At 45.2% G+C, this 26,511-nt stretch overlaps 1 protein-coding gene across 4 annotated transcripts in view; it reads right to left on the reverse strand.

Annotated features, from left to right (window-relative positions):
* Window positions 1–26,511, reverse strand: part of CHD2 (chromodomain helicase DNA binding protein 2) — a 106,614-nt gene that overhangs the window by 69,989 nt on the left and 10,114 nt on the right. For 3 of the 4 annotated variants that reach the window (XM_063142432.1, XM_063142433.1, XM_063142431.1), the window contains 2 exons: window positions 11,458–11,677; window positions 9,165–9,251 (listed from right to left, as the gene is read on the reverse strand). In XM_063142432.1, coding sequence (XP_062998502.1) covers window positions 9,165–9,251; window positions 11,458–11,677 — 307 coding nt within the window. Of the gene's footprint in view, window positions 1–8,393; window positions 8,506–9,164; window positions 9,252–11,457; window positions 11,678–26,511 lie in introns of those variants that run through there. The other variant, XM_063142434.1, reaches the window with a different exon arrangement.

The raw sequence follows: 26,511 nt of genomic DNA on the forward strand, positions 1-26,511 counted from the left end.
CTGTTGCACCATGTCCTGCTTTGTCGGTCCCTGGTCGACAGCTGGTTGGCCACTGTGTGAACAGAGTGCTGGACTGGATGGACCCTTGGTCTGATCCAGCAATTCTGATGTTCTTAATCACGGCCCTCACCAATCGTTTTAAAATCCCACATTCTGAACACAGATTCCAACCCTAAACAAGCCCCCCTCGCCCCGTGAAACTGTCAACACTCATACAAACAAGAAACATGCATCAACATACACACAGACACACGTTAGCTGTATCGGTCCCATGTCCCACCCGCCCCACCCCACCCCATTCCCCAAAACCAAGGCTGTTCCGTTTAACCGGCTACCACTTGCTGCAAAGCCGCTGTGTTGTGCTGGTGAACGTGTCACACCCTCCGTTGGAGTCTGCTGCAGATAAGAGCTGTGTTACACGAGCCAGGATCAGGCCTAGGTTTGCTGGGGGCTCCTGGCCCTCAAAGGGCTCTCTGGCCAGGTAGAAGCTCTGGACACCCCAAAGTGGCTCTCCCCAAATCCTCCCGTTCAAAAGCGGAGGCCAAGGTAGGAAGATGGCAGCTTTGGGGATGGGCACCTGTCCTCTTGAGTCTCCACGGACGCTTTGGGAGGCCTGGACTAGGCTTCAACCACCAAATCTTTGTCAGGACTTGCTTAGCCACAGGCTCACACCAGGACAATTAAACAGTCCAAGTGGACATGCTGTGGCTTATGTGGCGATGGGTCCTGTCCCGCCGTAGATATTCGCCTACACACGGTTTTGCTTGGGGCGAACCTCTTTCATTTAAAACTGGGGCACCGTTCTACCTGTACTGTCTTCCCCGCTGCACGTGGGCCAGAGGTGGGCAACTTGTGACTCCTGCAGATGTTCCGGCCTAGGACTCCTATCACCCCTCACTATTAGCTAAGCTGACTGAGGCTAATGGGAATTGTAGTCCAAAACATCCAGAGGGACACATGCTGCCCACCCCTGACAGAACGGTCTGTTTCAACTTTTTGTTGCTGTTTATTTTGTACAACTTATTCTTGCAATCGTCAAGGAATACATTTCAATCAAGGGTCAAACTAGATCTGGTATCAGGACAGGAAAGGAGCTGTAGGAGGGGGCAATTTTGAAAGGGAAATGGTCCCAAGGGAGCACCCACAAACAACCAGAGAAGCCCCTGAAGCTGTGCTCAGGCAGGGCGCCTTCAGATCATGTATCTCATAGAATCATAGAATAGCAGAGTTGGAAGGGGCCTACAAGGCCATCGAGTCCAACCCCCTGCTCAATGCAGGAAAATCCACCCTCCTAAAGCATCCCCGACAGATGCTTGTCCAGCTACCTCTTGAAGGCCTCTAGTGTGGGAGAGCCCACAACCTCCCTAGGTAACTGATTCCATTGTCGTACTGCTCTAACAGTCAGGAAGTTTTTTCTGATGTCCAGCTGGAATCTGGCTTCCTTTAACTTGAGCCTGTTATTCCGTGTCCTGCACTCTGAGAGGATCGAGAAGAGATCCTGGCCCTCCTCTGTGTGACAACCTTTTCAGTATTTGAAGAGTGCTCTCATGTCTCCCCTCAATCTTATCTTCTCCAGACTAAACATGCCCAGTTCTTTCAGTCTCTCTTCATAGGGCTTTGTTTCCAGACCCCTGATCATCCTGGTTGCCCTCCTCTGAACACGCTCCAGCTTGTCTGCGTCCTTCTTGAATTGTGGAGCCCAGAACTGGACGCAATACTCTAGATGAGGCCTAACCAGGGCCGAATAGAGAGGAACCAGGACCTCACGTGATTTGGAAGCTATACTTCTATTAATGCAGCCCAAAATAGCATTTGCCTTTCTTGCAGCCATATCGCACTGTTGGCTCATATTCAGCTTGCAATCTACAACAATTCCAAGATCCTTCTCATTTGTAGTATTGCTGAGCCAAGTATCCCCCATCTTGTAACTGTGCCTTTGGTTTCTATTCCCTAAATGTAGAACTTGGCATTTATCCCTATTAAATTTCATTCTGTTGTTTTCAGCCCAGCACTCCAGCCTATCAAGATCACTTTGAAGTTTGTTTCTGTCTTCCAGGGTATTAGCTATCCCACCCAATTTTGTGTCATCTGCAAATTTGATCTGCGTTCCCTGCACCTCCTCGTCCAAATCATTAATAAAAATGTTGAAGAGCACTGGATCCAGGACTGAGCCCTGTGGTACCCCACTCGTTGCCTCTCCCCAGTTTGAGAAGGTTCCATTGATAAGTACTCTTTGAATCCGATTCTGTAGCCAACTGTGAATCCACCTAATAGTTGTTCCATCTAGCCCACTTTTAGCTAGTTTGTTAATCAGAATGTCATGTGGTACTTTGTCAAAAGCTTTGCTGAAGTCAAGATATATGACGTCCACAGCATTCCCACGGTCCACAAGGGAGGTTACCTTATCAAAAAATGAGATCAAATTTGTCTGACAGGACTTGTTCTTGACAAATCCATGTTGGCTTCTAGTGATCACTGCATTGATTTCAAGGTGTTTAGATTGCCTTCTTTATAAGCTGCTCCAGAATTTTCCCAGGGATGGATGTCAGACTGACTGGTCTGTAGTTCCCAGGTTCCTCCTTTTTGCCCTTTTTGAAGATAGGGACAACGTTAGCCCTCCTCCAGTCGTCCAGCACCTCACCCGTCTTCCATGATTTTGCAAAGATAATCGACAAAGGTTCTGAGAGTTCTTCCGCTAGCTCCTTCATTACTCTAGGATGCAGTTCATTGGGCCCTGAACTCATTCAAGGAAATTAGGTGTTCTTTGACCATTTGTTTATCAATCTCAAACTGTAATCCTGCCCCCTCAACTTCTGCTTCACTTTTTCCAGGGGGGTCATAGACCCACTTTTGGGAGAAGACTGAGGAAAAGTAGGAATTGAGCACTTCAGCCTTTTCTTTGTCGTCTGTTATCAATTTGCCATCCTCATTAAGTAGTTGAACCACCATTTCTTTCCTCTGTCTTTTACTACTCACATATCTGAAGAAAGCCTTTTTATTGCTTTTAGCATCCCTCGCTAATCTCAGCTCATTCACAGCTTTAGCCTTCCTGACGCCATTTCAGCACTTCTGCGCCACTTGTCTGTACTCTTCTTTTGTAGCCTGGCCTTCCTTCCACTTCCTATATGTATCCCTTTTTGTTTTCAGGTCATCTCTAAGCTTTTTGTGGAGCTTCGGTAACCCTTCAGTCACATCTCTAATCTGTGTTCCAGGGAGACAGCACACCTGGCGAGTCCATGGGTCTTCACGACATACTTGGGTTTCAATCCCACGCAGCAGGGAGTCTCCCACAACGACTACTCTTCTCTTCTTCTTGGTTGATCTACCTTCTGCCTCTTGTTCATTGTTGCACGGTGTCTGCTGTACTTCTTCCTCTGCAAACTGTCCTTCAGACTCATCCTCCAGAAGCTGAAAGCGGTTGCTTAACTCTAATGGTTCCACTGGTGCAGAATGCCTCCTAGTTCTTCTGCTCCTAACTGTCACGCTTTTCCAGAGAGTTTCCTCTTCATTGGCTTTCCTCCCCTCAGCATACTCCACTTCTGCTTCAGCTGGCTGTTGCCCTTCAATCTCGTGTGCTTCTTGTTGCTGTTGCAGTTCCACCGTTCGGTCTAAGAACTCCTCGTCTTCTCTTATTCTTTGGAGGGTGGACACTCGCCGCTCAAGTCCTCTCACTTTTTCTTCCAAAAGTGCCACCAGCTTGCATTTGTTGCAGGTATACGCCATGTTGAGCTCAGGCAGAAACAAGAACATTGCACACCCTTTGCAGGTCACCACCTCTAGGGACTCCTTTCCATCTATATTGTCTGTTTCTACTTTGCTTTTTCCTTTCTGATTATAGTGGAATTGCCTTTGCTTTGTCCTGTCCTCTCTGAAGGTACACAACTATATGAGTGTGTCTTAAGGGAAAATAAGATTTTTTGGTTGGTTTTTTTTTTTGGTTTTGTGGGTGGATGGGGTTCTCTTTATGTTTTTCTTTGTATTTCCCCCCCCTTTTTTTTCTTAGAGGCCTCCCCCTCCTCCTCCCTGCATCTCATCTACTCTGCCTCAGACAGAAACAGTAAATGAGGTGAACTTTCCATGAGGTGAAAATTTACCCAGGCAAATGCCTCCATTCAGCCATGGAACTGCGTTGGTTAAAAAGAAAGAGCTCCCAAAGGTGGCAGTTACCGGGTTCGCACGCATGCAGTTAATTTAATAAGCCACGGTGGCTTATACACCACAGCCGCACAGCTCAATGTTCATTGTGAACCTGGTAGTCTGGGTGTTTAATTAGCAAAATCGAGCAGCGTGTACAATTTCCCTATGGCTTTCTGCCACGGCTTATTACCCACGCTCGTGTCGTGCAAAGCAGGCCAGAGTGTGACACCTCTCTTAAACAGCAAATACCCACATGCAGGGATCTTGCACCAGTTTCCGTAACTGGTTTAGACCCTGCTGCTGTAGTTAAGCTGGTGTAATGTCCTGTGTAGGCCAGTCTTCCCCAACCTGGCGCCCTCCAGATGTGTTGGGACTTCAACTCCCAGAAAACACCAGTTGTAGTCCAACACAGCTGCAGTGTATCAGGTTGCAGAAATCTGGTATAGGTGATGCCTCTGTTCCATGTTGGGGTTGTTGGCTTGGTTTGCATTTCTTTTATTTCCCCCTCAGAAGGGAAACGGGTATTCTTTTTTGGTTTTTACAATATTTTGTGGTATAGCAAAGTTTATTGTTTTTTGTTTGTTTGTTTTTTGGGGTGGGTGGGGAATCTCATCTTGCAGCATAACCAATAGAGATATTAGGAAGGAAAGAGGAGGCCCAACATTCGCAAAACCACATAATATTGTAAAACAAAAAAGGGCAGGACTTACCTGTGCCCCTAGAGGGCGCTCTCATCTGCAGCGGAGGTCTGGGGCGGGTGTGAGACCACCAGCACAGTGCATGCTGGGCCATCGTTACAGAGAGAGGTGAGCCAGCGAGCCAGGTAGCTGCAGGACTTGGGGAAAGGGAAACAAAAGCCAAGGTCAATGACAAGCTAATAGCCCTTTCGATCTGACCTTTGACTCTTCCATGGGGAGAAAAAAAGATTGTGCGTCCATGTAGAGCTCTAGGGAGAGTTCAAGCAAGTAAAACAAAATCCAATGGCAGCAGGCTCCTTTCTCATCTCCTTTCTCATCTACAGTTCTCTCCTATAAGTGCAAATAGCAAAGAAGGCAGAGGCAGTGGATTGGCCTACTGGTTGGTGATGTCACAATGACATCGCCAACCAGTAGGCCAATCCACTGCCTCTGCATTCTCTCCTATTTGCACGTTTAAAAATTCTGAGCTCACAGGGCCTTCTATGGGAGTTCCAAGAAAAATAACTGCCATCTAGGGAAGTTTCAAGATAGAAGGCCAGAGGTTTTGCCCTCTGGCGCCATGTAGCGACGTTTCTCGGAACTGCGGCCTCCCATGGAAGTTCCAAGTTCCGAAGAAAGATCACTGTCAGGAGCTTCCGGCCTAGCAGAGGGGCCAAAACCCACAAACCTCCTCACCAGACTGCTCCTCTGCACCTGTCATATGACGGGCTGTTTTGCTAGTCTATATATATAAAAGCTCAGACTGCTTCTCCAAGCCAATTATAGTTTTTGCCCTCTGGCGCCTTCTAGGGACGTTCCTCGGAACTGCGGCCTTCCATGGAAGTTCCAAGTTCCGAAGAAAGTTCACTGCCAGGAGCTTCCGGCCTAGCAGAGGGGCCAAAACCCATGAACCTCCTCACCAGACTGCTCCTCTACACCTGTCGTATGACGGGCTGTTTTGCTAGTCTCCCATATCACAGCACCTAAGAAGCCTGCGAGATAGAGGAAACCATGAGGGAAGCGCCATCCAAGAGAGAGAATCACAGAGGATCATAGGATGGGGAAAGATAGCAACCAACCAGCCATGGACTGTTGGAAGAGAATAGCTGCCATTGGTTGGGTTACAGATATTGGTATTATTGTTGTTGTTATCATCATCATCTTTTCTCGCTCATGGTGGTTTTTCTAAACAGACATGATGGGCATTATTATTATTATTATTATTATTATTATTATTATTATATTTATTTGTATACCGCCTTTTGCCCAATGCTGGGCCTCAAGGCGGTCTTACAAAGTTTAAAATATACACGGGGGGAAAACAAAACCATAAACATTTAAAATACACAACAAAATTATAAGACATTAACATAGATGGAGGACCAGATTATTCTCCAAAGGCCTGCTGGAACAAAAAAGTTTTAGCCTGCTTCCGAAAGCCCATCAAGGAGGGAGCCAGCCAAGCTTCCCCAGGAAGAGAGTTCCAGAGCACTGGAGCAGCCACCAAGAAGGCCCTCTCCCATGTTCCTCCAAGCGTGCCTATGAAGGTGGGACTGAAAGAAGGGCTTCTCCAGAAGATCTCAAAGCACAGGCAGGCTCATAAGGGAGAATACGGTCTTTCAAATAACGTGGACCCGAACCATATAGGGCTTTGTGAAGTCATGCTGTCTTTTACTGATTCAGGAATTTCCTATTGAACATTTTTTAAGTGTGACCGCTTTCTGAATGTTAGTGTGGATGTATTTTGGTAGGCCCAGTTTCTGAAGGTTCTCTGTGTAGTTTTTGGATGTGAAGCCAGTGACTGATGCGACTAACGGAATAATTGTGACCTTTTCCTGTTGCCATAGTTCTTTAACTTCAATAGCCAGTGGTGTATATTTTTCTTTCTTTTCTTCTTCCTTTTCTACAAGTGTTTTGACATGAAGTATTGCTATGTCGATGAATTAAGTGTGTGTGTGTTTCTTTTTTGTCTATAACTTTTATGTCTGGTCGGTTGCAGGGTCCATATGAATTGTTCTGTCCCAATATATTTTATGATCTGCATTTTCCAAGATTGTTTTGGATGAGTATGTATTGCATGGTGTAGGTTGTTTGATGAGGTTGAATTTGATGGGCAGTTGTTGGTGTATTGTTTTTGCAGCTGTATTGTGTCTGTCTGTATAGTCCGTTCCTGCCAGAATTTTACATCCTCCTGTTACATGGTCTATTGTTTCTTGGAATTGATGACATTTCCTACACGAATCTGTTGTTACACGGTTATCTTTTATGATGTAGTTTTGGTAGTTCTTGGTTGCTATAACTTGATCCTGTATGGCTTTTAGGAATCATCATCATTAGTAGCAGTACATTTATATCCAACTGTTTTTCCTCATGCAAGGAATCCAAAGCAGCTTACAATGCCCTCCTCCTCTCGATTTTGTCCTTACAACCTTCTGAGGTAGGTTAGGCTGACAGTTAGTGACTGATAATAAGCTTCATGGCCAAGTGAGGACTAGAACTCGGATCTTCGAAGTCCCAGTCCAGCACTCTAATCACTACAGTACAGTGGTATGGCTAGGAGATCTATCCTTCTGTCTTTCCAGCACCAGCTGAGCACCTTTTTGTTCTCCCAGGCATTTCAAGAACGGGTTTATCTTCATTTTATTATGTGTTGTTTTTATTCACTATTTCACTGTTCATGTTTTATGTTTTAATGTATGGTGCACCGCCCAGAAAACTTGGGTAATTGGGCAGTTTGAAAGTGCGATAAATAAAGAAACAAACTTGGTATGAGCCAGTGTAGCATAGCGGCTAAGAGTCAGAGTTACAGATCAAGTTTGAATTTTGCCTTTGCCATCAACTCAGCTAAGTGGCCTTGGGCAAGACACTTAACACTCTCTCAAATTCACCCACCTTGGATAAGAACTATGACTTACCATACAGGGTTGTTGTAAAGGATTACAACTTAATAATACATGTGAAGCACTTTTAACACTTGAAAGCAATATTATACTAAAACTACAAATGAAAATGAATAATTATGGTAATAATAATAATAATAATAATAATAATAATAATAATAATAATAATATGCTCCATAAACAGACCAGTCTATATGGATGGAATAGCAGCAACTGGGATTGTGGACAAGTATTTCAGAGAGTGCTGGATTGTGGAGTTGTAAGAAAACTGCAGAGAGTGTGTGTGTGTGTGTGTGTGTCTTTGACATAAAGATCTTAGAACCAGAAACATTTATTTTAAGAATGTAAATTGCCAAGGGTGTTTTGGCAGACAGAGAGTATATAAATGCAGCAAAAAAATTCCTAAAGGACAAAAATAAACTCTGTTCCCCAGTTTTGTAAAGTTGCGCAAATCTTACTGAAGTAGGGAGACCTCAACTCCAAGATGGACGCAAATGGCCAAGGGTCATAATACTGAATGTTGAGGCAAAATGTTCAAATCTGGGTGCCGGATACTAGGCACCTAAATCCATATATAGGCACCCAAGCATAAATGGACCCATTTTTAGAGGACTCCCCAATGGGAGGCGCGGGTGCCGCTTATATTTTCAGGTGCTTGAATATAAATTTAGGTGCCTACCTTTGGACTTCCAACTTTGACATTTTCAGTCGGAGTCTGAACTTTCCTGTGCCTCATTTTCTCCATCTGTAAAAAACAGAAGGTGAAACCACGGCTTACTCTCCTTCGAAATTGGTAGGGTTGTGTGAGTGGTGTGGGGGAAAATATGCATCAATAGATAAGATAGATAGATAGATAGATAGATAGATAGATAGATAGATGAAGAAGCGACTTACGAAAACAGAAAAGAAAAGGTGGCAAGTTCCATTACCACATTGCTTTCAATATGATTTGATGGAAGGGAAAGAGAGAAATGTTTTGAACAACAGATGAAAACAAAACATCAAAACTGACTTCATCTCATGCACTGACTTCAAGAGATGGCTAATTATCTACAGACACAAAAAGGGGGGGGGGGATAGTTTAATGAAACAAAACGCCAAACACGCACTCACACGTTTAACATGCACATGAACTCCTCTCCATGCTGTCTTCCTGGAGATTCAAGGATGGCCGTTCCTGCAACCAAGTGCTCTACTTTCCCCACATTTTACTACCGTCGTTCCAAACCTCAATTAAGCTTGTGCCATTTCTCTTTTTGACCCGTGAATGTCCAGGCTAACGCTACGGGAGCCCCGTGTGCTTGGGTCAGATTGCAGGAACGGTGCCTCGCTACAAAATGCCGTTGACGCCTCTGCGTTCAGAAGGCAGCGCGACTCGGAACGGCCTGGCTCTTTCCATTCTTGCCAAAGATAATTTTTGCCTCCGGTTCCTCTCCCCCACCCACCTTACCTCTTCATTTATATTAAAGCGCGAGGGCTCCTGCCTGCTGCGGTTCGACCTCCTCACCCCATAAACATCTGGATACTCTTCCCACATCTGCAAAACAAACCAGATTTACATTTGTATTCCATCCTTCACTCAAGGTTTCACGGCAGCCTAAAGAGGATTTCCCAATTTTATCCACACAAAAACCCCCGCAAGGCAGCTTAGGCTGGGAGAGAGCGGTGGCCTTCGGTGAGTTTTGTGGTGGAGCAGGGCCTCGCACCCAGGTTGTCCCAATCCAAGTCCAACACGGCACTCAAGAGCACATTAGAGATTCCGGCTAAGCAGGGTCACCCCATTCATTTCAATGCAAAGAGCAGTTCCATGCGTGCATGCATTCTCCGTAAACACCAATGTGCCTCATCCATTGAAACGAATGAGGATTCCCCCCCCCCCCAAGTTAGCTGAAAGAAGACAAAAGGCATGCAGACAAATGACTGTGTAGCTCTCGGTGCTAACCAAACACATAAAATGTCGTTGCCTGCTCTATTCAAAAGAACACGAGACCTGCAGGAAAAGTCCAATGGTCAACTTATCCAAGCATCCTGCTTCCAACAGGGACCAGGCTGTTTATACCGCCTCTGCCTGCGGAGGTTCAGTTGAGCTATCTAGTCTAATAACGGTTAGGGTGACCATATGAAGAGGAGGGCAGGGCTCCTGCATCTATAACAGTTGTATAGAAAAGGGAATTTCAGCAAGTGTCATTCTTACGAATGCAGCACCTGCTGAAATTCCCTTTTCAACACAAGAGTTAAAGCTGCAGGAGCCCCTGCCCTCTTTTGTATCTGGTCAAGAGGACAGGGCTCCTGCAGCTTTAACTGTGGTGTAGGATGACCATATCAAAAGGACAGGGTTGCTGTATCTTTAACAGTTGTAGAGAAAAGGGAATTTTAGCAGGTGTCGTTTGTATGCGTGCAGCACCTGGTGAAATTCCCTGTTCCTCACAACATTTAAAGCTGCAGGAGCTATACTAGAGTGACCGGATACAAAAGGGCGCAGGGCTCCTGCAGCTTTAACTGTTGTGATGAAGAGGGCACTTCACCAGGTGCTGCACGCCTGCAAATGACACCTGCTGAAATTCCCCTTTCTACCCAACAGTTAAAGATACAGGAGCCATGTCCTCCTTTTCGTATGGTCACCCTACTGTTAACAGACCACGATCCAATGACTTTATCCAATCTCCTTTTAAATCCATCTAAGCCAGAGGCCATCACCGTATCTTCTGGCAGTGAATTCCATACATGGATTATAAAACACCTTGTATACAAGGGATAAAACGAATCTACAAAACTAAGAAGAGCAGCAGCTAGTAAGGAATTACTCTGTCTCATTCCAGAGGCAATAACTGCTTGTTGCCCCTTTCCCCAACCTGGTGCCCTCCAGATGTTTTAGAATGTAAGTCCCATCAGCCCCAGGCAGCACAGCTAATAGGAATGCTGGGAGTTGTCATCCAAAACATCGGGAGGGCAACAGGTCGGGGAAGGCTGGCTTAATAGCTCTTCTTTCTATGCAATTCCTAATTTTGTAGGTCTTCAACATGCTTCTCTTGGAGGTTTGCCCCCTTAAACACCTTGAATATCTCTTTACAGAATCTCTTTTTGGATCATTTTGGATACTCTTTTTTTCCAGCAGTTCCTCCAGCTGTTCCAAATACTTTATGAGCTACACCCCACCCCTAAACTACACACCACATATTCCAGAAGGGCACACAACAGTTTCATATGAAGATGGTTAATCTCCCACTAAAAGGGTTAAATAATTCTGCTAACGAAAGACTTAAGAGACTACGACAAACGGAAGACAGCTAATTGGATCCAGAATGGGTGAATGATCTGAATGAGGGTTTTGACGAGACCTTCAAGAAGTCCCCCTAAAAGACACCAGACTCCTATTTAAGAAGACCCCACATTTAATTGCAAGGTCTTCTTGCCCAAAACTTTTAGATATGTTTTAAGATCTGAAGTTAAAGAACACCGAATTAACAGACGTACCAACCCAAACGCAGGCGGGATCTACACTACTGCTTTAAAAGGGTTTATAAGAGTTCTGATAACTGTTGGGGCCCAGGATAGTTTTCAAACCGTTTTCAAAGTCTCTTATCCTGCTTAGTGAAGATCTGGCCCGAGAAATCTAAGAACTGGAGAACTTCCCGTGGGTGGGTGGCCAGGCAATCGTGGCTCCCAACTCAGCCGCTTCGCCCCAAGAACACGCCGCCAAAACGGCCAAGTGACACACGCAGCAGCGGGGAGGGGGGGCGTACTTTTTTGACATCCGCTATCCTTTCTTTCTTGGAAGCCGGCTTCTCTTTGGCTTCGGGGGGCGTCTGCTGAGATTTGGAACCCGTCGAGCCGCTTTCCGATTCGGACTGGCTCTCCGAGGTCTCCGAACTGCTGTTGGATTCACTCGCATGGTCGCTGCCCTGTTCGCTGTCCGACTGGCTGGCGGAGTCTGACCCCGAAGCCTCTTCTGACGCCGAGTGACTATAGAGAAAGCAGGGAGGAGGTCAGCGTTTCCCAGGACCTTGCATACTGAGGAATCAGCAAGAGCCACTAACATTCTCATTGGAACACAGGTATATACACAAACGTGTGGATTCCCACCCCCACAGTCCAAAATACCTCCATGCAACACAATGTTCCATTATTATTATTATTATTATTATTATTATTATTTATATAGCACCAACAATGTACTTGGTGCTGTACAAAATATACAAATAAAACAGTGATACCCTACCTAGAGGCTTACAATCTAAAGTCACATTAAAACATATGAATGGGGGGAAGGGGTTCAAAAAAGCAGAACTACTAGGAGGAGGGCCTTCTCCGCTGTGGCACCCCGGTTGTGAAATGAGCTCCCCAGAGAGGTCCGCCTGGCGCCTACACTGTACTCCTTTCATCGCCAGCTGAAGACCTTTTTATTCTCTCAGTATTTTAACACTTAATTTAAACATAAATTTAAATTTTACTGTTCTAACTCTGTATTTTAATTTTATATCAATTTTGCTGCGTGGTTTTTATCCTGGTTGTGCTTTTTATACTGTATTTTGTATTTGTGCTTTTAACCTGTTGGTTGTTTTATTATGGTTTTAATTTTTGTGAACCGCCCAGAGAGCTTCGGCTATTGGGCGGTATAAAAATGTAATAAACAAATAAATTATTTATTTATTTATTACATTTCTATACCGCCCAATAGCTGGAGCTCTCTATAAGATAAGAGAATAATCATAGTAATAAGAACAGTAAATCAAGCTAAAATACCAAAAGCTATTGAAAACAAATGAGTTTTCAAACGCGCTTTAAAATCTACAATGGAACTCATGGTACGTAGTTGCTCTGGAAGAGCGATCCAAGCAAACGGGGCAGCCAGAGAGAACGGGCGAAGCCGGGCAAGAGAGATGGAGACTCTTGGGTGGGAGAACAACATAACATTTGAAGAACGGAGGGTACGAGGGGGGTGGTAGAGTGAAATGAGAGAGGAAAGATAAGAAGGCGCAAGACCATGACACACTTTGAATGTCAGCAAAAGAAGCTTATACTGAATTCTATATGGGATCGGAAGCCAATGAAGAGATTTCATCAAAGGAGAAACATGGTCAAAACGACGAGCCAAGAAAATAATCTTGGCTGCAGAATGGTGAAGAGAGACCAAAGACGAGAGTTGAGCATAAGGAAGACCAGTCACAAGAAGATTACAAAAGTCCAAACGGGAGATAACCAATGCATGGGCAAGGGTCTTAGCAGAAGATTCAGATAAGAACAGACGCATCCTAGCAATGTTACATAGGAAAAAACGGCAGGACGTGGCTACAGCCTCGATATGTGAGGAGAAAGAAAGTGAAGAATCAAAAATGAAGCCAAGACTAAGCACAGTCCAAAAGACCTCCATGCAACACAACGTTCCTTTATACCACGGTTGCAGAACCCCTTTGAGGCCACATTCCAGTGGTGGGAGGGACTGATGGCAAAAGGGGAGGGGCCAAAACATCAAAGTCGACCAGCCAATATTAGCTTTAAGCTTCTACTGCCTGTAACAGCAGTCTCAGGAGAGGCATTTCATCCTTCAAGGATGTGAGGAAATCGCACAAAAGCTGGGAAGCCACCCAGCAATGAATGGTTGCGGGTGACGTGGCCACTGGGGGAACCCTCAGAGGGCCAAATTTGGCCCCTAGGCCTGAGCCCTCACCACCTTTATTTCTGCGTGTGTAAGCGACGGGCAACCGTTGCTTAGCGGTGAAGCACTCTGCACAAGCTCAAAGGTACCTTTATCATGTCAGAGGTACAACTAACTCAGAACTGTTTCTTCAAAATATTTAGAATATTTAGGTAAGGCTAGGAAAAATCTTTCTCTGAAACGCGAGAGAGCTGCTGACAGCAAGAACAATACGGAGGTGACGCCGCGACGCCGCTTCCTACATTTGTATAGCACTCCGTCACGCTCCAGCAGAGTGAAGAAACAGAAGCCAAGGCAGGGCTGTGCAGAGTGTGCTGACTCCGTTCTCAATGGCTTCCATTCAGTTCTAGGGAGGTTTGTCCCCCTGTGTTGAAATTAAGAAATACTTTCAACGTCAATGCAACAAGGCTAAATATAAAACCGGGTTATGTTTTGTATGTCAAAACATACTGAACATCTGAATATTTTAAACATGATGCATGAGGCCCACCTGGCGCCGACATTGTCATCTTTTCCGTGCCAGGTCAAGACTTTTCTCTTCTCCCAGGCATTTAGCAATATGTAATGAATCATGGAATCATAGAATAGCAGAGTTGGAAGGGACCTACAAGGCCATCGAGTCCAACCCCCTGCTCAATGCAGGAATAAGGAGCGTTTCTAAAGTTGTTACAGTGATTTTACATCTATGCGCATTTTGCAGGTTTTTGTGGTTTTAATTTTTGTAGATTGTATTTAAATGTTTTAGCTTATGTGAACCGCCCAGAGAACTTCGACTATGGGGCGGTATATTATTATTATTATTATTATTATTATTATTTATATAGCACCATTAATGTACATGGTGCTGTACAGAGTAAAACAATAAATAGCAAGACCCTGCTGCATAGGCTTACATTCTAATAAAATCATAATAAAGCAATAAGGAGGGGAAGAGAATGCACCAAACAGGCAGTATAAAAGTCAGAACAATTCAAGTTTTAAAAGCTTTAGGAAAAAGAAAAGTTTTTAGCTGAGCTTTAAAAGCTGCGATTGAACTTGTAGTTCTCAAATGTTCTGGAAGAGCGTTCCAGGCGTAAGGGGCAGCCGAAGAAAATGGACGAAGCCGAGCAAGGGAAGTGGAGACCCTTGGGCAGGTGAGAAACATGACATCAGAGGAGTGAAGAGCACGAGCCGGGCAATAGTGTGAGATGAGAGAGGAAAGATAGGAAGGAGCTAGACCGTGAAAAGCTTTGTAGGTCAACAGGAGAAGTTTATATTGGATTCTGAAGTGAATTGGAAGCCAATGGAGAGATTTCAGAAGTGGAGTAACATGGTCAGAGCGGCGAGCCAAGAAGATGATCTTAGCAGCAGAGTGGTGGACAGAAACCAACGGACTGATGTGAGAATACAAATGCAATAAATAAATAAATAAATTATGCATTTAAAAACAATTGAAAATTATTTAAAGGAAAAGAAATGAGGAGTGAAAAATAAAATGCATTTCTTCGGGAAACTGGCAGGGGGCAGCAGGCAAACAGCTGGAGAAGGAATGGCTGAAAAGAGAAGGTTGGAGCCATTTTAAAAACAGGCTCTGTTCCACTTTCCACCATCTTACAGATCTGCCGGCATTGCTCTCCTCTCGAATAACTCAAGTGGGACTATAAATAGATCCAAAGAGGTGCAACTGAAAAAGAGATGGATGCGCTGAGATCTGCCCGGCCCTTCTCCCATTGTTCCAGGGGAAAAGGCGAAGGTCGCAGCGTTCAGGCAACCAAGTACACAAAACCACACTGTTTAGAGTATGAATCCAGCCTTAAAAATCTGGGAAGGCGACAAGAGGAGATTTTAATACTTACACCTACGTTTAATTAAAGCAAAATTCATTCCCCCACCCCCCAAAAAGCTGGCCACCAGCTTGCATTACTCTGAGTAAACAAACAGCTACTAAGCATCTAAGGGTATCAAATTAATTTATTATGGCATCAACGTCCAATTTTTTAATTTATTTTTTGCTGCAACATACTAGCACAGGCGTACTGTCCGAATTCCAGTTAACAAGTATTCCGAATTTTTATTTGATTAATAGCCCGCCTTTTGAGCGATGAAACGTATTTGAAGATTCCCAAACTCTCCATATACGAGGTTGCGGAGTTCCAGGATTTGACCCAGAGCCTCGGAGTTGGTGTGTGTTAAAATAGCATGTGTGATAAAGTAGTTAAAGACTGCTGGATTAAGTCTGGAGAGACCCAAGTTCAAAAATCCACACCCAGCCAGCCATAAAGTTCACTGGGCAACCTTTGGAAAGTCCTCTCAATATTTATTTATTTATTTATTTATTTATTTATCATACTTATACCCCACTCCTCAGCCAAAAAAGGCTCTCGGAGCGGCTTAACCGTCCTTACAGTGTGGTTGTGAAGATGAAACAGGAGAGGATTACGTATACCGCCTTGAGTTCTTCAGATGAAAGGTGAGATTTAAGCATGATAAATGGTAAATATTTGAGGGAAATCTCATAAGGGAGAAGGCACTACTACACTCCCATCAGGCCTAGCCAACGTAGCCAATGGCCAGGAATTATGGGTGTTCTAGTCCAAAACATTGAGGGCACCTATTGGCTAGTTCTGTTCTATCCCAATGTCCAGTTGGCCCCATCCTATGCCACCAGTGACCATCACCTGGCTCTCTACCAGGTTTCAGTAGTCCCACCCCATCTGGTTCACCGCCTGAGCTAAGGGTCCACCCCCATGAATCTCAGGACCTCAGCTTCAGGAAACCATACCCATATTTGTGCACTTTTAAGGAAATGTGAGACAATTGCCACTTCGTATTAGAAGGAAAAGCAACTTAATAGCTTTTTTAAAGAGAGAGAGAGATAGAACCCGTGTGATGCAGTGCAGGGTTCCCCAATGTGAAGTCTACAGGCACCCCCAACACACACAAAAACATTTAAATACCTTTTAATATACATATATGGATTAATGTGAAATGCATACAACTTTCTAGCAATTATACATAGGCTTCAAGAAAAGAGGACCAAATAAGTATCTATTTAAAGGTGGAGCCTATATGCCACCCATTCAAATATTGAAGGCGCTGTAAGGTCCTCAACCCATTGCATTATTGGAGGTGCGTGTTTGTCCATCCAATGTTGTCATGTCAATCCTTCAGCTGCCCCAAAGGTGGGTAGAATCCATTTATGCTGAGCATTTGTTAATTTCCATGAGGTAAATAATTCAAAAGACTGTTCCAGTACAGAATTTATCTATGTAATAAACTCCCCTCAAAAAGAAACAACTACTGCATACCGCCAAAACATATGTTTAAAAGAAGCATTAACTGTATCACAGCACCAGCAATTAGCTGAATTACAGTCTCTTATTAAAGAGAACAAACGTTTTTGCTGAATAAGATACAGCCTGAGATCCGTAGACAGCAAAGCAACGATCCACAAATCAAGAATTTTGTGGTGGTCCCCACAAGAGTTTCATAAATTCCCAAATGTGCCCACGGGTCTGAAAAGGGTTGGGGACCCCGGTGCAGTGGTTTGATTGTTGGACTGGGTATTGAAAAGTCTGGGTTCAAGTCCTCCACTCTGCTATGACTATGGGCCGATCACTGACTCTCAGCCTAACCTACCTCACAGGGTTGTTGTGAGGAGAAAATGGAGAGGAGGAGGAGGACCATGTAAGTGGCTTTGGATTCCTTGCAAAAGGAAAAGGGACAGGATATGAACGTAATAAAAATATAAAACGCAAATGTATTTATTGACCTGTAATTGTAGTCTGCCCAATAACAAATGTTCTGCGGACACATTACAAAAGGTGAAAATAAAATGACCTAAATAAGATGACCTAAGAGTCCAAGCAGGTACATACAGGAGACGTTCTTTTATAAATCCTGGTCCCAAGCAGTTTAGAGCTTTAAAAGTCAACACCAATGCTTTGAACTGGGCTTGGGGGGAAACAGGGAAAAGGGTCACCTAAGCACTGGCATCACATGGTTGTATCAGACAGTCCCAGTTAGTAGCCTAGCAGCTCTGTTTTGAACTAACTGAAGTTTCTGAGCTGTGTTCAAAGGTAACCCCAAGTACAATACACTGCAGTAATCCAAGGAGGTTAGCAAAACTGTTGCTAGGCTCTCTCTGTCCAGATAGGGTCGTAACTGGGTATAGCAACCTCAGCTGCATCACAGCAAAGCCAGAAATAAAAAATAAACCAATTCCCGCCCCTTGAGAACCCTACCCAAAGTTTGAACTCACCGTTTAATCAACCAAAGTGTTAGTTGATTAATCTGGCAATTAAAGCCGTAGACCTCCTACCAAGTAAACGATTTATTAGTTAATCCTTGTTCTTCTACTAAAAGTACCCAGAAATGCAACCATGAAAGTACAAGCAGAACTATCAATTAATTTCTAAAACAAGGAATATATAATACAGCCAACATTTTTTTAAAAAGTCTAAACAGCATCAAGGGTAAAATATATTATATACTGACTGGGTTCAGACAACACAATAACCAATGGTGGTTTAAATAGTCGCCGGTTGGTTATTTAACCCACTGTGGGCTATTGTGCTGTGTAGTGGGATTTTTTTAACCAACAGTTGGTTATTTGGCCAAAACAACCAACACAAATAACTAGGGGTGTGCACGGACCCCCCACTCCGCTTCACTTTCAGATCCGCCATTTTCAGATCGGGCCACTCCGCCTGTGCCCACTCCGCTCCGCTCGGAGCTCCGGATCCGGATCGGAGCTCCGTTCTCCCCCCATAGGGGGGGTTACCGGGCCCTGCCGCCCATGCGGCGACGCCGGCAGAGCCCGGTAAGGGACCAAGGGAGAGGGGGACCTTACCTGCCTCCGTCCGTGGTCCGTCGCCGTTTTCAATTGAGCCCGCGGTTCCACCAGGAAGTCTGGGGAACCACGGGCTCAATTGAAGACGCTGACGGACCACGGACGGAGGCAGATAAGGTCCCCCTCTCCCTTGGTCCCTTACCGGGCTCTGCCGGGCCCGGTAACCCCCCCTATGGGGGGGGAACGGAGCTCCGATCCGGATCCGGAGCTCCGAGCGGAGCGGAGTGGGCACAGGCGGAGTGGGGGGCGGGGCGGAGCGGCCTGATCCGAAAATGGCGGATCTGAAAGTGAAGCGGAGTGGGGGGTCCGTGCACACCCCTAATTATTACCCTACAATTGGCTATTGTGTTGTCTGAACACAGCTACTGAAAATTATACCCAAAAATTAGATATTACTCATCAAAATAAAATGAGGGGGGGGGACCCTTCAATTTCTGGCGAGACATAAAGAGAGTCAGATTTGAACTGGGAGAGGATTCCAGAATATCACTACGACCAGCACAAAAAAGGCCCTGTCTCTTGTGCCAAATCTCCCAATGCGGCATTGAGAGAAAGGTATCGGATATCCACATTAATTTCTGACAAGAATCTAGGCCCCTGTATTCTGGCAGGAATACAGCCTGATCTACTCAACTCCACACAGGTTTTACAGGATTAATTAAAACTAGTATTATTTTCAATTTTGACTGGCACACCCCTATTTAAAAAACAAGGGCAAGTTATATCCAGAGCAGGGCAATACCTTCAAGAGGACCAAGCAAAATGTCACAAAACAGTAAGCTTCTGGTAGCTCTTGAACACTGCACCAGGATGGAGGATAAAGCTGTAGGTGGAGAGAGGGAGATAAAAAGCCAGCTAGGTGGAAGACAGCTCATTTGGACTCCCCATAATTTTGTGAATGAGGCAGGGCAATTGCAAAATAAAATTTGGACATTCCTCCCCCCACCCCTGTAAAAACGCAGTGAACGAGGCAGAGCAACTGCAAAATAAAAGCCACATCTGGAGGCATCCTGAAGTGGGATTAGGTTCTCCTTGGTGGTTTGCAGATTTCTGGGTACACCTCGGGATACTGGGATAAAGATATTCCACTTTTTGGAAAATAAAAAAAAATTAAGCAATTAGCAGTCTACACCTCCATCCCTATTTGAGAGCAGAAGGTGCCCCGTAACATGCCTGTGGTTAAAGCTGAACAGTCTTGGCAAAGAACCTCCCTACGGGAAGCACGTGGCTTACCACATCCTTAAAAATATGGCAACCTGACGGATGTGGAAGAGGACACCTGAGAGGTGGCCAGAGACGGCTTTTGTTATGCAGTTGCTCTGCCTCATTTTTCCCCATAAAAAGAAAGGTCAAGGGGTGCAGGGGAGACAGCAAAGTGACATGATATCTTTTGCTCGATAGCCGTTTTGTCTAGACTCTGTATTTTAATCTTATATCAATTTTGCTGCATGGTTTTATCCTGGTTGCGCTTTTTATACTGTATTTTGTATTTGTGTTTTTAACCTGTTGTTAGTTTTATTATGGTTTTAATTTTTGTGAACCGCCCAGAGAGCTTCGGCTATTGGGCGGTATAAAAATGTAATAAATAAATAAATAAACTGGAAACACCTTTTGGAACTTTAATGAACAGAGATTTTCAGCAAGGGCCCGTTCCCCCCTCGCTGTGACAGGAGGAGCCACGTCGGGTCAAATCTTCCAGGCCAAATATTGCAGTACAGCTGCCTCATTCTCCACACAGGATTTGGCAACTTAGCCAGAAATAACAGCTGCAGGGAAATAGTTCACAAGGGCCCCAGGAGCTGAAGGAAGCATGATAGAGCGGTGCAGACCTAAGTTCAGAAGGGAAAACAGCTAGGAAGAAAAGCAAAAGAGCCAGGCGTTCATTTCTAAATTAAGAAGTGAGCAGGCTCCATTTGCCCAGGCATATATTCTTTTACCTATGAGCTTCTCTCCTTAATCCTAACTGCAAGGCAAGGCAGCTGTAGCCGCTCAGTTGTGAGTGCGGAAGCACTCTGCAGGTTCCCAGAGGTACTCTCCTGTTTATTATTCACTTTCTGGGGCTGAGATAGGTACCACAGAAGCCTTTGGAAATGGTGAATTCAGAGACAGGTTGATGCAGTCAAGAAAGATGGAGGGTTAGCTGAGTTTCAAAAACAAGAAGGGGTCTTGTGGCACCATAACTATTTTGGAATAAACCTCAAATTGGCAGATTTATGCACATGTGCCTGGCTTGTGGGAGTGGTAGGGATGTACATTTTGTTGACAGAGAGAAATGAAACGCCGAAAGCAGAGATAGTGATCCTTGCCATCCAGAAAACTTCGTTGGGTGGTGACACAGACATCATCACAACCACGAGCTAATTTGCATAAGCAGTAGGATTTAAAAACGACATTTGTCGTTATACAAACCACACAGAAAAAAAGAGTTGAACTTCATGAATTATATTTCAATTATTTCTCATTTTGACTACCTTCAACCCCTATGCCTCTAGTAGCGATCTGCAGGAATTCTCAGCAGACATTTTTCATAGTATGGGGATAAATATTTACCACTTCTGGAGATCAACTGATTGTAAAAAGGCACCGGAGCAAACTAGCCTTCATATTTTTCCAGGGCAGTTGGCAACCTCTATCAGGAAGCAGTGGGGTAATGGGGAAAGAAATATAAATAGTTCATTTTGTAGCCGGTTGTGGGGGTACGCTCAGATGTGTTACCACTTAAAAAACCACTGTTTTTTAAGCCACCAATTTAAAAGGCTTACAGATTAATCCCACCTCTGCCAAGCACAAGAGGCAAAGCCAAGTTTTAAAAGGGATGATGAAAGGAAGGCTGAAAAGAAGCTATTTTCCTCATCACAAAAACATACAGGCCTCTCAGCTCCCTAATGCAAACCACATACCAAACAGCGCAAAGGAACTGTAAAATTAACCTCTCAAAGACAGCGCTGGGAAGCACCTTGAGCGAGAAAAGGGGTTTTCCCCTTCAAACACATGAGGCTACTATTAACAGACTCTTGCCTCTAGCAAAGTGGGTGGGAACCCTTGCTTTCAGCTGTGGCTTCATGGCAACACGTTGCTCTAGCAATTTCACCCATGCAAAGTTGCCTTGCGGTGTATACGTTCGGCTGAAAGGTCACGTGAACTCAAACGCAGATCAGCTACACTGGAATCGCAACCTAAGACAGCATATTCGGCTTCAACATCTGGGGCCTCCCCCCAAGTGCCACCTCCGAGGGAGACTCGGAAAGCAGTAACAAAGGACAGGGCCTTCTCAGTGGTGGTCCCCCGACTCTGGAATGAGCTCCCCACTGAGGCCTACCTGGCACCGACACTGACATCTTTTTGGCGCCAGGTAAAGTCCACCCTCTACTCCCAGGCATTGAATTGTATATGACGAGGCATCTACACCTGCTGTTTCAAAACAGGTCTATTAGTACATTGCTTATTTAAATTATTTTTTAGCTGTGTACATCCTTATTTTTCTATGTTAAAAACAAATTAAGACTATTTTTATAGCTGCATTTTTATGAATTGTTGTAAACCGACCAGACAGCTTCAACAATCGGGTGGTTTGTTGTTTATTCGTTCAGTCGCTTCTGATTCTTCGTGACTTCATGGACCAGCCCACGCCAGAGCTTTCTGTCGGCCGTCACCACCCCCAGCTCCCCCAAGGTCAAGTCTGTCACCTCCAGAATATCATCCATCCATCTTGCCCTTGGTCGGCCCCTCTTCCTTTTGCCTTCCACTTTCCCTAGCATCAGCCTCTTCTCCAGAGTATCCTGTCTTCTCATTATGTGGCCAAAGTACTTCAGTTTTGCCTTTAATACCATTCCCTCAAGCGAGCAGTCTGGCTTCATTTCCTGGAGTATGGACTGGTTTGATCTTCTTGCACTCCAAGGCACTCTCAGAATTTTCCTCCAACACCACAGTTCAAAAGCATCTATCTTCCTTCGCTCAGCCTTCCTTATGGTCCAGCTCTCGCAGCCATAGGTTACTACGGGGAATACCATTGCTTTAACTATGCGGACCTTTGTTGTCAGTGTGGTGTCTCTGCTCTTAACTCTTTTATCAAGATTTGTCATTGCTCTCCTCCCAAGAAGTCAACGTCTTCTGATTTCCTGGCTGCAGTCAGCGTCTGCAGTAATCTTTGCGCCCAGAATACAAAGTCTGTCACTGCCTCCACGTTTTCTCCCTCTATTTGCCAGTTATCAATCAAGCTGGTTGCCATAATCTTGGTTTTTTTGAGGTTTAACTGCAACCCAGCTTTTGCACTTTCTTCTTTCACCTTTGTCATAAGGCTCCTCAGCTCCTCCTCGCTTTCAGCCATCAAAGTGGTGTCATCTGCACTGAAATTAATGTCGACAAGGATGATACTGCCACAAGATATCAATTTTGGTAGAACTCTTTCCCCCAGATCCAGGGCGCTCTGATGAACCTTCACAACGTACACTCTAGGTTCTCAGCATATGCAAGAGTCATTTCCAACGTCTGCCTTGCAAGAAATAATTAAAGGCTTTCTGCAGAGCCCAAAGCAGCCATTCACAGAGGGGGAGGGGCACGAGGCTGCTTCCTTTTTTCCCAGCATGAGTCAGTGCTCCAACCTTACCTCCTTGCAAACATCTAGACAGGGGGAAGGTAATTCGGCCGCAAAGGCTGTGCGCATTCGCACTAGGACTGATTGGATCACTCAGAGGCAGTGTGGAATTCCCGCACTCTCAGAAGACACCTTAAACCAGAGCTTTCCAAACTGTGTCGCGACACGTTAGTGTGTCGGCTGCAGTGTGTAGGTGTGTCGCACGAAGGAAGTCTGTTAATGATGTATGAAGAGGGTGACTTAGACAGCTTTTGGATTCGCGTTTCAAAAATGCATCCCAACATAGGCGGAAAAGGGTTAAAAATTCTCCTGCAGTTTTCTACTACATTCATTTGTGAAGTATCCTTTTCAATGATGACAAACTTAAAGTAGGGTGACCATATGGAAAGGAGGACAGGGCTCCTGTATCTTTAACAGTTGCATAGAAAATGGAATTTCAGCAGGCGTTATTTGTATGTGTGCAGCACGTAGTGAAATTCCCTCTTTATCACAACAGTTTAAGCTGCAGGAGCCCTTCTGTCTTAACCAGATACAAAAGAGGGCAGGGCTGCTGCAGCTTAAACTGTTATGATGAAGAGGGAATTTCACTACGTGCTGCACACATACAAATAACGCCTGCTGAATTTCCCTCATCTATACAACTGTTAAAGATACAGGAGCTCTGTCCTCCTTTTCATATGGTCACACTACTTAAAGACACTGAAACGTGGAAGTTTAAAAATGCTTAATGACGAAATGCGAGTGTCTTTATCTAATATTCCACCAAATATTCAAAAGCTGTGTTCATCCCATCAACCTCATACATCTCATTAAAATGGTAAGTAGTTATTGGTGTTATTCAAAAATTTTAAATACTTGCACATATTTACATATTGTTACTCATAAATGACAGCAATCTTGGAAATGTATGTTATTATCTTACAAATCATATATTTAAAAAATATAAATGAAAGGTTTTCATGAGATATGTTGTGTCCCCATACATTTCGTTATTACAATTTATGTATGTGTCAGTATCTCTTATAAGGGGTTAGTTTAACCTCCGGTTTGCTAGTAAAACTGAATTACTGTGTCGCGAAATGATGCATGTCTAAAAGGTGTGTCACCAACATGAAAAGTTTGGAAAGCTCTGCCTTAAACCATGGCTTTAACCACAGTGGTTAAGCCAGAAAGCCAGTCTGTATTCAGAAGACACCTTAAACCACGGCTTTAACCATAGTGAATAAAGCAAAAAGCCTTATTCGCCATGGTTAAAGCCATGGTTACTTTAAGGTGTCTTCTGAAGGGGCCCATTGTGCGTCTGGCATGAGCGACTGCTCTGGGCTTACCTCCTTTCAATCAAGGAGGCACACCTGGATCACGCAGAGGCCCAGGGAGAGGTCTCCTCTGGAGATGGGTAAGGCCTAAACCACATGTGCTAAATGGAATTCGCAGCTCAGGAAACAAGGGAACATTGATTTAAAAAAAAAAAGGAAAAGCCATCGGCCCTGGATGAAAACAAAGAAATCCAGAGGCCAGGTCACTCAGTCTACTCAAGAGCTCTCCATCCTGCATTCCATTATTATTATTATTATTGCATTTATATCCCACCTTTTTTCCTCCAAAGAACCTAAGGCGGCATAAACAATCCTCCTCCTCTCCATTTTTATCCTCACAACAACCTTGTGAGGTGGGTTGGGCTGAGAGTCCATGACTGGCCCAAAACCACCCAATGGGTTTCCATGGCCGAGTGGGGACTAGAACCTGGATCTCCCAACTCCCAGTCCGACACTTTAGCCACTGCACCACACTGGCTTTATATGCTTTGTTGCATTTCTATCTTGACTTTCTACCAAATGGTGCTTGAGGACTCTGTAGTCCTGCTGCACCATTCAGGCATCAAATCCCAACCATCTATCCCCGCTCCTGCTGCTACGTGATGCAGGTCACGTCTTCCTGCTGCATAGCATCGCTGGCCAGCCTGAAGAGTTTTGGAACTATACCTTCAAACTATATGCTAGGATCTTTTGGAGATGGGCCGTAGCTGAGCGGTACCCTTGGCTCTGCCTACAGAGGGTTCCCAGTTCAATCTTTGCATCTCCAAGCAGGAAGCCCTGGAAAGGTGCTGCTGCTGCCAGCCAGTGCCGACAATGCTGAGCTAAATGGACCCATGGTCTGATTCAGTACAAGGCAGTTTCCTATGCCCCTACGCAGCAGAATGCGAAGTCGTTCATTGCGCCGATCCAAATACTACTTCCGTAATTGAGCAGAGATGCACTTATTAGGGTTATAAATGGGGGATTTGTTGCAGATGTATTCCTTTCAGCAAGCTTATTACAAGGGAAATAAGCCTGCAACCCAGAAGGGCAAAGAAAGGGGGGGAGCTCTCCCCCTATCCTCACCCACTCCTTATTACTAAAAAAAAAAAAACCATTTGAGCAATAATTGATCACCGCTATTCCATGTGAGGTGCCATGAAGACCCCTCACCTACTTAGCATCAGCTGAAAACGGCTGCAGCATCTCTCCAGCTGAATTTCACCTCTCTGGCACTCAAGTGCCCAGTCTGAAGGCAGTGCTCCAGATCAGGGCAGCATGCAAGGTGGTAAGCGGTTACTCTTGGCACATGGAGCTCTGCCACCATGAATGGGACATCTAGCATATAAGGTGGCATTTCAGCAGGCCCGGGTGGGTGTTATTGTCGTTTTCATATCTAGAGCCAGCAATATTCACTTGCCCAGAGTCCCCTTTCTTCGCAAAGCCATCCTGTCCTCCTCTACATCTCCTAGAATCCTAAGAGTTGGACGGGATCTTAGAGATCATCTAGCTCAACCCCTTTGCTCAATGCAGGCTCTGTAATACAGGAAACAACTACACCCTCCCTGACAGATTGATGTCCGCCTCCGCTGAAATACCTCCAGCCAAGGAGAATCCACCACCTCCCAAGGCAACCGGTTCCACTGCTAAGTAGGGCTGTGCACCCCCTCAGATCTGAACCCCAAATCCGAAGCGGATCGGGGTGATTCGAACAGGATCTGAACCAGTTCGGGCGAAGTCTGAGGCAGCCCAAAGCCAATTGGCTCCGAAACTTCGGGCTGCCTTTACACTTTGGAGGCGCCCCTCCCCCCCACCAGTCTCCTAACCTGCCTCCACCGCCCGCCGCCCTTGCGTCTGGAGGCTTCCAGAGCCGCCGACGCAGAAGACCGAAGTAGGCTCCTACTTCCAGTCTTATGCGTCGACGGCAGTAGAAGCTGCCAGACGCAAAGACAGTGGCGGAGCAGGTAAGGGGGGCTTACCTGGTGCCCCCGCCATCCGCAACAGCAAACGGCAGAGGCACCAGGTAAATGGGGGGAGTTTTCTGGGTGCCAGCTGTGCAGAAAACTATCAAATCGCCTCAGGGTGTCCGAATTTTGCTTTGGCGCGGAGGCGGATCAGGAACTCCCAAGGCAGATCGGGGCTGCTTCGGGGGCTCCGAATCGGATCGGCCTCCGAGGCAAATCTGGGGTGTGTGCACAGCCCTACTGCTAAGCCCCTCCCACTATTAGGATTTCACATCGTGTTTAGCCTAAATCTGCTTCCCTGCAATTTCCACCCATTGGTTCTAGCCCTGTCCTCTGGAGCAACAGAGGACAACTTGGCTCCATCTCCTCCACGGCAGCCTTTCAGATGTTTGGAGAGCGTGATCATGTGTCCCCTGAACCTTCTCTTCTCACAACCAAGTCCTCACTCTGGTCACTC

This window comes from Elgaria multicarinata, chromosome 16 (assembly GCF_023053635.1).
Source record: "Elgaria multicarinata webbii isolate HBS135686 ecotype San Diego chromosome 16, rElgMul1.1.pri, whole genome shotgun sequence".
Lineage (NCBI taxonomy): Eukaryota > Metazoa > Chordata > Lepidosauria > Squamata > Anguidae > Elgaria > Elgaria multicarinata.